This window comes from Diorhabda carinulata, chromosome 4 (genome assembly GCF_026250575.1).
Source record: "Diorhabda carinulata isolate Delta chromosome 4, icDioCari1.1, whole genome shotgun sequence".
Taxonomy (NCBI): Eukaryota; Metazoa; Arthropoda; class Insecta; order Coleoptera; family Chrysomelidae; genus Diorhabda; species Diorhabda carinulata.
The window spans coordinates 11,937,011-11,949,755 of NC_079463.1; the positions used below are offsets into that span (position 1 = coordinate 11,937,011).

Consider the following 12,745-nt stretch of genomic DNA (forward strand, 5'->3'; position numbering starts at 1 on the left):
ATTATTTCTGTTTTAGTTTTTGCGAAATAATTCATTAGAATTTTCGATGATGCCCATCTCTAATTTAATTATAAATATACGTCCTTGTAAAACGATAGATAACCTTTAACTACGTCATATATATGTTTGTTGATTTTAAATCCCTCGTTTGTTACAATTAATAAAAATTTGAGTTCGTTACCCTTTTTTTAATAAGAATCATCAAGCTCCTCAAAATATCCATTAACTGCAGACATCACCTCCTCATTGGAAAAACTTTGACCACCGAACCATTTTTTCAAGTCTGGGAACAGAAAATAATCCGAGGGGGCTAAATTTGGCGAATAGGGTGCATGAGGTAGCGAATCAAACTTTAATTCATAAATTTTGGATATTTCAATAACGGATGTGTGAGCTGTCTTGTCTTGATGAAACAACACTTTCTTCTTAGCCAACTTCGGCCGTTTTTGCTTGATTTCTTCGCTCAAACGTTCGATAAGTTCGCTTAATACACGCCGTTTTTCCTTTTTCAAGATAATCAATGAAAATTAACCAACGCACATCACAAAAAACCGACTCCATGACATTGCCTGAAGATGGAACGGTCTTTGCCTTCTTTGGAGCCGGCTCTCCCTTTTCAGTGCATTGTTTTCATTGTTCTTTGGTTTGATGTATGATGGACCCACGTTTAATCCATGGTTATCAAACGGCACAAAAAATCGGCTTGATTTCTGTGAAACCTTGCCAAACACTCAATGGAAACATCTTCACGACGCTGTTTTTGTGAGCAAACGCGGCAGCCATCTTGCGCCCAGCTATTTCATGTCCAAATTTTGAGTTAATATGGGATGCAACTCACTATGTCGTACTTTAAGTAGACGATCATCCAGTAAGGCTTTGTGAATTTTCTTCAACATTTCTGGAGTCGTCACCTCATTTGGTCGACTCTGCGATGCTGGTCCTTGCAGGTCGTACAGCCTTGTTTAATCTCTGCTACCTAATATTTTACTGTTAGTAGTTAACGATGGAGCAGTCTCACCCAGAGTAGAATCTAGTTCAGCTTTTCTATTGGTTGGGCTAATGCCTTTCAAATTAAAGTATTGTATCACAAACTTTTCCATGTTTATAAATTCACTGAAAACTATTTATGGCTGCCAAACAAATACTAAACAACGTGGCATATTCCAAGTTGAAGCATATGCTTTATAGATTGTGTACTTTTTAAATCAGAGGTATTTTTCAAGCAGCTACCGCCATCTCTAGTTCAGGCCAGGTACTTTTACTTTTTCTTGATTGACGTAGTTTTCATCGACTATTTTGATTGAGTTACTGCAGATTTATCTTTTAGTACCAATTTTATAAACGGGGGAAAACCACGACTTGTACCAAATAAATGTTTTAAAATTAGAGATAAATGTGGGCCCTATTTACTGTTTTTTCTGATGTGGGGTCGTATACCGATCACAAAATATCGTGTTAAAATGAAATTTTGCACCAAAATATCTTTATTCAATCAAAATACAATATATCTTCTTGATTTAATCACTATTTTTGAAAAATTTTGTTTTCGTCAAACTTAGAACTTGTCGAAGTAGACGTACTTATGAGTGGTGCTATTTCCTAAAAAATGAAGAAGTAAATCTAAGAATTTTTATTAAGGAATAGGATCACTCACTGGTTTTTCTTCGAGTTCCAATAGTGAAGGTGAAATAAGTAAATTAAGAAACCCTACAATCCTAATAACCCAACAAAATCCCAGTAAACGAACTGCTAATCCTCCCAATAAGGGACCGAATGAATACGAAACGGATACGGAAGATTGCTGTAGGGCATAAATTGGTCCATAGTGATTACCTGTAATAAATTATTTGAGAAAATAAATCATACCTTGAATAATTCTCAATCATTACCTCCTCTTTTGTCTGCAAAAGTAGCTAGAAGAGGTACTAAAGCTGCATCCACCGCCCCAACTCCTAAACCAATACCAAAATGAGGCAGGGAAAGCTGGGAGATGGTGTTTGCTAAAGGAAGAACGTAACAACTGAGCCCTATTATTACCATCGCTATGATTGCTGTCCTCCAAGGTGCGACTGGTAAAAAACCTATAGCACAAAAGCATATACAGAGTGGACAACAGCAAACAGTCCATAAATAATTGTCATACAACAAAATTTAACTCAAATTAATGTTATATTGAATTAATTATCATTATGTTGTTGATAAAAATTACGTTTTCAATTATTTCAGGGGCTCAGGTGAGTTTAATCGGGATCTTTCAGGCAATACAGTGAAGCCTCTCCTTAAAATCGATTACCAATTCTGTCTTAAAGAATCCTTAAGGGTTTGTGAAAGGAATCAGAGGATAAAACTTGAATTAACTTTTGTAAACTGATCTCTAATGACTTCTATACTATTTTTAATCTATTTTAAAATAATTCTTCGACATTTCTAAGCTTAACTGATGTCTATAAATAGCTTTTTCTTTATCCTTTGGTAATTCAGCTGGTGTTACGAATAACTTCGATTCTAAATAATTCCAGACAAAGAAATTGGTAAGTTTTAAATCAGGCGGTCACTTAACAGATTGTAAATGTAAAAATTGATAAACTTCATAGCTCATTGTTGGTCTTATGATTTTGTACAGATGTAGCTTCGCGTTTCTGGAGATTTTTTGGAATTTTATTATCGCCTTCAGCTCTCCCAACTGTTCACTTCCCCTCGTCATCCTCGCTTCTAGATTCCCTCCCTCTTTACCGTCATTCTTAATAACCTCCCCAAGATATACATAACTTTGAACTTGTTCTAAGCTCATTGTCTTTTCTTTGTTAAGTTGTATTAACAAACTTCTCATTGCTCCTTTCCTTTGTGGTGTTGTTATTATCAAACCGATTTCACGTAGTATCCATTCTAATACTGTATTGAACAGCGTAGTGGATGAAGGATCTCCCTTTTTTTAGTCCTGTGTGATTCGGGAAACATTCTGATATTCTTTGCCTTTGCCTTTACCTTCGTTTGTGTTCGAGTTATAAGCTTTTTTGGAATACTAAGATCGTACAAATAGTTTCTGTCTATAGTATCGTAAGTTTTTTGGAAATCTAAGATTGAGTAAATTGGCAGATCGTATTCATACCCCATTCTTTGCGTTTGCCTCCGAGTGAAAATATGGTTTGTGACTTGCCTTGGTAGTCTCCGAACAAGTTTTATCTATGGCCTTAGTTAAAAATTTGTTGGTTGTACTTTGGATCATTATTGTCATTTTCCACGTTTTTGGTATTGTCTCTTTCTCCCTTATTAAATGCTATAATAATATCGTCCTCAGTGCAGTTCCACCATACTTGATTAATTTTGGCTCCATTTCGTCCTCTTCCGGAGGCTTGCCGTTTTTTATCCCTGAATTATTTCTAGTATTTCCTCCTTTGTTGGAGGCCATATATTTTCGATATAAATCCGCCAATTCAACCTCAAACATGTAAAATATTGAGCATCAAGCATTTTGAGAGACAACACACAGCAATGAATATAGCTATGAGTTTGCAAGAAATTGCAAATTTGTGGGACATCCGTGAAAAAATTCATATTGTTATTCATGACAATGGACGAAAATAGTAAAAGCTGTTAGTGATGCAGAGTTGACCTCAGCGCGTTGTTTCATTCATACTATTCAATTGATTGTCAAGGTAGAAAAATCGTAACCCATTTTAATTATTCTGGTACTGCACAAGAAAAACTGCATTCTGTCCAAAAAGATTAGTTCAAGATGTTAGGAACTTAGATGTATGCTTGAAAGGCTAATGCAACAAAAACGAGTCATTTCTGGCTATCTGACGGACTATCATATTGCCAATTTGACTGCTGCACATTGGGAGCTTTTGGAGCATCTTTTAAAATTATTCCAACCATTTGAGGAGATAACAAAATGAGCACGTCAAAAGAGCTAACACCCAAATTAAGCCAGGCAATACTCGTCATACAACAAGGGTTACAAGAACGATTTGAAGACATTACAACGAGTAAAAATCATTTGGTTGCTACCTTTCTCGATCCAACTGCAAAAAGAAAAAGTGAAGCAGTATGTATTAATCGATAGCATAAAAATAAGCTGTGAAGAAACAAGCAACGATAACGCGCGTTCGTCCCCTACTTTGGCCAAGAGAATGAGAACTGAAGAGCAAAGTCGAAATCAGACTATTCACTCAACTTTTATGGATTGCTTCGAAGAGCTGATAGCAGAAAAAAGCACAGCTTCTGGAAACACATCAACAGAAATGGATCTCTTTATAAATATTAGTAATATATCACGTCATGACAACCCGTATACATGGTGGCAAGCAAGGAAATTTGAATTTCCGTGTTTGATTAAGATTGCAGCAAAATATTTATCGGCGCCAGGAAGTAGTGTTTATTCAGAGCACCTTTTCTCTGAAGTTGGGATGGTCTACGAGAAAAAAAGAAGTAGACTACTTCTTAAAAATGCATAACAGAAAAGTTAGTCTTTCTGCACCATAACCTTCCCCTTCTAAATTTTGATTATGAAAATAATTCAAATGCATAGAAAAATTCTTAATTTGTTTAATACAGAAAATGATTGAATTATGTACCTGTTTTATGTACCAATGACTACTTAATAAATGATTATGAAAGAAATGAAAATCTTATCCTTCTAAATTTTGATTACCAAAATAATTCAAATACATAGAATTCTCCATTTTTCCAATTCAGAAGATGATTATGTACCTGTGTTATACATCAATGGCTACTTAAATGATTATAACAGAAATGAAAAAATGAATATATACGTAATCAATCGATTTTAATTTTTAATTTTTCATTTTACTAATTATTTCTCTATGATAAAATATATTATTTAAGTATTCCGTATTCGGCCGAATAATATGTAGATATTCGGTATTCGGCCGAATATAATAAAAGCAGCCAAATAGGCCGAATACCGAATAGTAACCGAATATTCGTTGCAAGTCTAATTATTTTTTTCATCAAAGATAGGTCGGAAAGTAAATAAAAATGAGTCCGGTAATAGATATTTATGATATAAGTGTCGTAAAGATTCATATTACGAAATGAGATGGGAAATTTGTCCCATTGAATATCGTAAAATGAATTTACGATACGAATATAGTACATTATTTTACCTACTACCAATAATGTTAATTATTTACTCAAAATTAGTCAATATTCCTGAAATTAATGATATTAGAATCATGTAACAAGCAAGCGTTGCGCTCATTGTTGATTTATTTTGCGAACAGTCAATTTTGACGCGTTCGCTTCAGTTTGGTAGAATTGTATCGACATGAGGTCCGACTATGAAAGTGTGAATTCTGATATAGAACTCGCTGCAAATAACGCAATACAAACCCTAGGATCCCGCTAAATCCCGCAATAGATACGAAAAGGAATATAAGCGATTCGAAGACTGGTGCAGTTCAAAAAAAGTCCGTGATATATCGGGGAAAATTTTATTAGCTTATTTTGCTGGGAAAGCTGAAAAAGAAAAGGAATCATCATTATGGACACATTATAGTATGCCGAGAACAATTATATCTCCGAAGAAAAATGTGGACATAAGTAAATATTCGCAGCTATTGGCTTTTTTGAAGCGGAAAAGTGAAGGTCACAAGCCGAAAAAATCCAGTATATTTTCAAAGGAAAATATACACAGATTTTTGAAAGAAGCCAATGATGATCAATTCTTGATGATGAAGGTAAGATTATACATAAATATGGTGACATTTCCATGTAGCATATTATTTTTATAGGTTTCCTTAATCGTGGGTGTGTTTGACGCCTGCCGAAGAGAAGAATTGATGAAATTAAAAATTGGTTAGGTTAGGTTAGTTGACGGAGTAACGTTCATAACGATCAAAATACCGAATACTAAAACTAACATTCAAAGAGAATTTCCTATTACTAGAGGAAACATCGTTGGTTTTGACTGCTTAAATAACGTCCGAAAATATGTTCGACTTCGACATGACCGGTTTTTAATTTTATATAAAAATTGAAAATGTTTTTCTCGATCAATTGGTATCAATACTTTTGGGCGCATTCCAAAAGAAATAGCAACTTTTCTAGAGCTACCAAATCCATCACAATATACAGGTCACTGTTTAAGAAGATCATCAGCATCCCTACTTGCTGATGCTGGTGTTGATATGCACATTTTGAAGAGACATGATGGATGGAGATCCAGTAGTGTCGCTGATGGATATTTAGAAACATCCTTAGAGAACAAAAAAATATAGCTACTAAAATAATGGGAGAAGAAATCGTTTCTACAAAAAATTCAATTGAAATTGAAAGCTACAATTCTTCAATTGCCTCCACGTCAGCTGGCGACAAAGTGACTTTACTGCAATAGTGCGGTAAAGTATCTCATTACGAAACTCATATTAGTATCGTAATGTTTGATATTATATATTGGTAGTAGGTAAAAGCTTTTACCGGCCTATCACAATAATTTTCTGGCTCGGTCCGAAAAAATGAGATTTTCTAACGTAAAAATAAACCGGAAAGTACTAATTTCTAGCCCGTTTTAAAAAAATGGTTTTAGAGAGGGTGTCTCATAAGAAAGACGTAAATAATTATTGCAAAACAGCAATGAAAAAAAGGAAATTAAATGTAACGTATCATACACAGCAATTTAAAATCATTAGATCAGATTTATAAAGGTGGTTGAATATTGCCAAATGAATTAATCGAAATTAGAGATTCGAGCGCAACGTCGACTAGAGGGGTGTAAATACTTCACTGAATGATAATCATTTCATTAGATTTTTACATACGATAAAAAATGACTTTATCTACACAACTCGAACATGGAAAATCGTTGGTCAGATAAAGTTGAATTACCAAAAACCGTCGCAAAGACTTGTCGATTCTAGCAAGTCTCTTGTGTCTGATGGAATTATTAAGAAATTATTGCACATGGTCGAGCTATCAACGCCGAAGTATATAGTGGGAAGCTGATGCGATTATTGGGAAAACATCCAAGTTTAGTTAACAAAAAGCGGATTCTCTTACAAGACAATTCTGAACAAAATACTGCGAAAAGTACGCCTGATGGTATTGAACTCCTAAATCCAGCATTTGATCAGATTACTTTTTAATCAGAGCCATGGCGAAATTCTTGGACAAGAAAAATTCGAATCCAAAAGAGATGCTGAGAACGCAAAGCAACATTTTTCTGCATCTAAGCTGAAGGAATGGTTTTATCAATGTCTTAAAGAATTTTCTGGACGTTAGGATGGGCTATTCTTCGAATTTTCCTTTTGGTATGATTATTTAATAAAAAATGATTTCATTTACCTGCGAAATGGGAACCGATGAAATAGCCTACACTATCCGGAATGAAAACTGCTCCTAATTGCCATTTGGTCGGTAACGGATCCAGTCTAGCCATAAGCCACATAGGAACGCAAGGCTCCAAAATAGCCATTGTCGAAGTTGATACGCAGATAGTTGAAACAACTATAATCGTTTTGTGATCTTTAAGTAAATCGATACAATCTTGAAAACCGTTTGGAGAGGAATGGTTCTCACACTGTGAAGATTCTTCTTTTAAATAACGTAACTGTAAAACTAGGATCAACCGTTTCCGTAAAATGGTACAAAATAAAGAACTAATCATATTTCAAGATATAGATAAAGACATATATCAAAGAAAGTAATACATTTCGCACTAGTTACTATTTTGCTGAAATGTAACGAGTGCGAAATACACTTTCCAACGAGTTGTGTACACTAATTTTCCTACGACTATGTAAAAAATTCTTCAAAAAACGTATTTTTTAAATAAGAAAGTCAATTAACCAATATCACACATGTGTTGAAAAGTATTCCAGCACATGTGTTGAAAAGTATATAAACTATTTATTTCACTATCTAAACATAACAATAAACAAAAGACGTAACTATGTCTAGTTACATTTCAAAGTACAAAATATTGATTTTTCACTCATAGAAATAAAAATGAACTAGAAGAAGGAACAAAAATATTTACAGAGACTTCTAGATGAAGTTGTCAGTAATGATGAATCGGAATGCAACGATTCTGCGGATGATTGTCAATAAGATGACAGTGAACAAAATGTATCCGTTGCAACAACCTCTTCTTCAGGTGTAGGAAAACGTTAACGTCGCAATTTATTTTTTATTTGCGAGAATGAGAAGAAATAATTGGGTGCGGCGGATGAACCATCAATTCGATGTTTTGACTGTCAAACAAAAACATTTTTGTTTGAACTGATGTGTTAGTGTTCGCATTGTCGTGGTGGACGATGATTAGTTTTCTGCGATTGGTATTCCTGATTTTTTCGAACACTTTTGGCAAACAAATGCTGGTGTACCTTTGAGAATTGAGAAAAACGTTGCTCTTTTGGAAAAATCGCGACGTGCGCGAATAACTTTTGATGGATTTTGGTCGTCTTGGAAGATCCATGCAGTCGATTATCGTCTGTCACGAACTGGTGGACGTCTTTTGGAGCACCGCGATTGAATTTTTTCAGTATTTATTTGCACCAATCGACATGAGCTTTTTTTTGAGCAATTGTCAAATTATGCTAATCCCCAAGTATGTGTCAATCTCACGGTATGTCACAAGACGATCTTGGAATATAAGTTTACGCGCAGCATCGATGTTTTCGGGAGGAGTTGATCGACACACTGCCGTTGGTTTAAACCACGTTGAAAGTCATAGAAAATCGTCAATCGAAAATGTTCGCTTTTTAATTCCATTTTTTGGCCAAGATATGTTTCAAGTATCGGTAAACAACTCAAATAGCACTCGTATGACAACAATTTTCCGATACGTTCATCATATAAAATATCAAACTTTATGATGGCAATGTCAGATTTGACATATTCATCAGTGACATTTAGGAATGTTTTATAACAGAGCAGATCTAACGAGCACTCATCCAGAACACTCACTAAGTTTCGGGTGGCTCACAATGAAGAAATATCGTTAGAATTTTAGTTGGTAGACCTGGTGTTGTAATATCCTGAAGTTCTCAGAAGAAACTGATACTGGAAATTATCAATTTCGATAAAATTATCAAACAACCAAGCTTTTAGTTGAAGAATAATTATCTATACAACATAAGGCAACGACAACATTTTTCCCAATATAGTGCAAAATATTTGAAGATGTAGTGACGGCAATTGGTATTGTTTTAGCAAATATCAGTAAATCATCGTTCAAAACACTTTATAGAAAATATTTACTTAACTTTTCTTTAGTTTCTTCAAATGATTTTGTGAAATTTATTATTTAATTAACAATATAAAATCTATTTTGCCCGGAATCGAAAATAGTTTCCTATGTTTGAATATTAAAATTGAATTGTACGTTATATTTGAAAAAAACTTGACAGACGACATAAAAAATATGATAAAAATAAAAATTTCATCACCCGAGCGAAATTCAACCAATAAAAAGTCGATATGTTTCAATCTACACGAAATGTTTGTACTTACTAATACATATGACGATAGAAATGGATATAAATATAAACGGAGCAGATTTTCCTAGCATTTGATATACAGCTCCACCTAGTGGATATCCAATCAATACGCCAGACGCGATTCCTCCAAAAGCTATTGGCATCAATTTTACTCTTAAAGTTGGCGGGAATTTTTTGGCTAAAATGCTCATTCCGCTAACTGCTATAGCTGCTGATGCGCTACCATGTAAAGCTCTAGCAAGTACTAGCACCCCATAGGTACTTCCACAAGCAAATACTGCAAAATAACTAACGAATTTATTGCTTGTTTTCTAAAAAAATAGAGAATTCAGTAAATGAACTTTCTTTTGTATAACATAACAACATGGTACAGAAAAATAAAGCAGCAATCAGACTTTGAGTGGAGGATAAAACAAAACTGTACCAAGCAAGCACTAATAATTATCCTGATACTGATTTTAAAATTTTTTTAGATACCAATTTGAAAATTTGAGTGATTATAGCCATCAATAGTCTTCAGAACATTTTAAATTTATTTACAATTTTACAAAATGTTCCAGAATACTGTGTCAAATCAAAGTTACATTTTTTCATATGAAACACCCTATATTTTATTGTATATTTGGAATCATCTTGACTTCCCCATTAAAATAATGTAGAGTTATGTGTTCTATGGGGTTTTTAGATAGTTATAACTAATTTTTCATGAAAATCAATACCCTATACAATGTAAGAGAAATTCAAATAGAACAGTAGTATAGTTCGTCCAATATCAATTGCAGATTATAAAAACTTGTATAAAAACCCCTGCCGGCAATTTTGTTTGATCTACCATAGGCGAAGATACCTCATTTTATACATTTATCATTTTTATAAATACTTTGAAAATATGTTTATCTTATGTGAGAAAGTAAAAGGCATTCGAATCATTACAAATTGGACGCCGTTATTTAGACAGATGCAACGACGAGTCAAATGTACCTACCTTTGAAGAAGTTTCGTTTAAACAGGGTACCAGACGTGAACAGAGCCCTTTTTGTACCCCAGACTTTCTGACAGGAATATTTCGACGAAATTTTATGTTTACGATTCGATGTTTACATTGGCAAACAGTGGAGATGATGAGTCCACGTGGACTGAACATTTGTTAGATGTTTACCGAACTTATGAAATATTGATTGTTCCTCGCATAACTGTATTCTGCAATTGATATTGGAAGAACATTTCTGGAAAATTATTTATTCCGTTAATATTCATTGCATCTGATACAGGGAGAATCCCAATATCTCAAAAGACAAAGGAGGTATTGAATTTTATCAAACTAATCAATCACCTAGTATATTGTGACTGTTGGTTTTTGATGTGGGAATGTTTATATTAAGTGAAACTACCCCTAGGTAGTAAACTTCCTATATTCCAAATGAATAACAAATTAATACGATTAAACAAACGTTAATGTTACTTAAAAGTATTTCTAGCAATTATTTTACCTGCGTTTTAAAAAATCTCTTGATGTTACATAAAATATGGATACTCACGAATAGAAGCAAGCAGTAAATTGAAAGTTCCAACCAAAAGTGGTATATAACAACCCAAAACACCAACTAAGTATCCTATGAAAGGTGTAAACGCCAATTGTACCAAAGCTTTTGAAGCAAGTAAAACACCTAGGGGTCCATTTTCATTTTCTAAATTATGAAATTTTCTTTGCAGTGGACTTAGCGATGCAGGTGCTAAATCATTCGCGTCGATAGTCACGTTTAATTCGTTGGAAAAAAGGAAATCAGGTATTATCGGCACTAGAACATTGGAATTGTTGAAATATTTGTGAAATTTATATACGAGGATTGTCAAAAAAGTTTCCGATCTCATAAAGAACGAATATTTGTTGTAACATATTCTATATACTATTCATCTCGAAAAAGGGGTTTAAGTATACGATTATGATGAAAATCTCTCTTTTGCAAGTAAAACTTTGAGTTAGGAGACAGAAACTTTTCATACAGCACTCGTATATATGTTATATATTTCAGAATTTTATTATGAACCACTACAGGTGAATACAATGGGATATTTAAAAAGAGTTTTTAATTATTTCACCACATTTTATAAAAATAGATAAAAATCATCAAATGAAATATTCTTCCTAGTTTTATGGGTACTAAGGAAAAAATTAGGACAGCAAGAGGACTCTAGACATTTTTAAGAAGTTTATAAATTTTGATGTCAATATTTCGAAATTCATCTGGCGTTAATTTATAATAAAGGGTATTCCAAAATTAACGCAAGACAACTCTAGAAAATAAATCGACAGCTGACGGGTTAGTATAAATGGAGCTTTACACGGTTGAACAACGCGTCTTCATTATTGAACAATATTTCAAAAGTAATGAAAAATATGATTGGAATAGTGTTTCAGTCAACTGTGAAGAGATTGATTGAAAAATTCTGTGAGACAGAGTCCGTTGGAGATACACTGGTCGTCCAAAATGTACGTAACAATCCAGGATCCTCAATTCGATGTCGTGGACAAAAATTGCAAATTTCAAGAAGCTCTCACTAAAGATCTGCGTCTGAATGCTTACAACATTCAATTAACACAACAACTGAAGCCTAATGACCGTACATGGAGAAGAGAGTTTGTCGAATGGATTATTGAACATCAAAAAATAGATGCTGATTTTTCGAAAAAGATTATCCTAAGCGACGAAGCCCATTTTCACCTTGATGAGTTTGTTAATCAGCAAAAGTGCTGCTCTCAGGGTTCTGAGAACAAATGTGATTTTCGAAAAACAAATGCATACACAACGAGTCACTGTTTTTTGTCAATTTCAAGCATACGTTTTTAAAACTGCGGCTGGTGAAACAGTGATTGTTTCAGCCTCTCTTATACAGAATGGTCATGGAAAATTTCGGAGCCGTGGAGGCCATTTGTGTTATTCCATAAATAACCTCATCCTATGTACTTTAAGATTCAATAAAAATTATAATAAAAAGAGCAAAAACTGTTTTCTATTTATAATTTGAAAATGGTTGTTTCTGATTAAAACAGATTGTATTTCAAAATTCTGTCAGTTTTTACGAGATTTTATTAGCTAAAAATTCATGTGATGCCAATTTATTGAAGCGCCCAATACTCAGGATACAAATGAATCGAATTTATTGAAATTATAATGTTACTTACCAACAACAGTTAATAATACATTATCCAATAAAAATAATAAATAAATAATCACAAAAACAATCGAATCATCCTCAACAAGTGGCAGAATAGAAATTTTCAT

At 33.6% G+C, this 12,745-nt stretch overlaps 1 protein-coding gene across 1 annotated transcript; it reads right to left on the bottom strand.

The window, feature by feature from the left end:
- Window positions 1–1,633: 1,633 nt before the first annotated feature.
- Window positions 1,634–12,745, bottom strand: LOC130892366 (synaptic vesicular amine transporter-like). Its single transcript, XM_057797759.1, has 6 exons — window positions 12,646–12,745; window positions 11,000–11,260; window positions 9,475–9,738; window positions 7,306–7,578; window positions 1,890–2,081; window positions 1,634–1,833 (listed from the first exon to the last, which is right to left on the bottom strand). Exons 1-6 carry the CDS (start codon window positions 12,743–12,745, stop codon window positions 1,634–1,636), a joined length of 1,290 nt encoding a protein of 429 aa, XP_057653742.1.

Excerpts from the sequence above, each read along its gene's own strand:
- LOC130892366 (XM_057797759.1), bottom strand. The coding sequence starts at position 12,745 with ATGAAAATTTCTATTCTGCCACTTGTTGAGGATGATTCGATTGTTTTT. Across the intron at positions 9,739-10,999 it reads TTTACTGCTTGCTTCTATTC|TATTTGCTTGTGGAAGTACC; the intron begins GTGAGTATCCAT and ends GTTATTTTGCAG. Across the intron at positions 2,082-7,305 it reads CATCGGTTCCCATTTCGCAG|GTTTTTTACCAGTCGCACCT; the intron begins GTAAATGAAATC and ends TTTGTGCTATAG.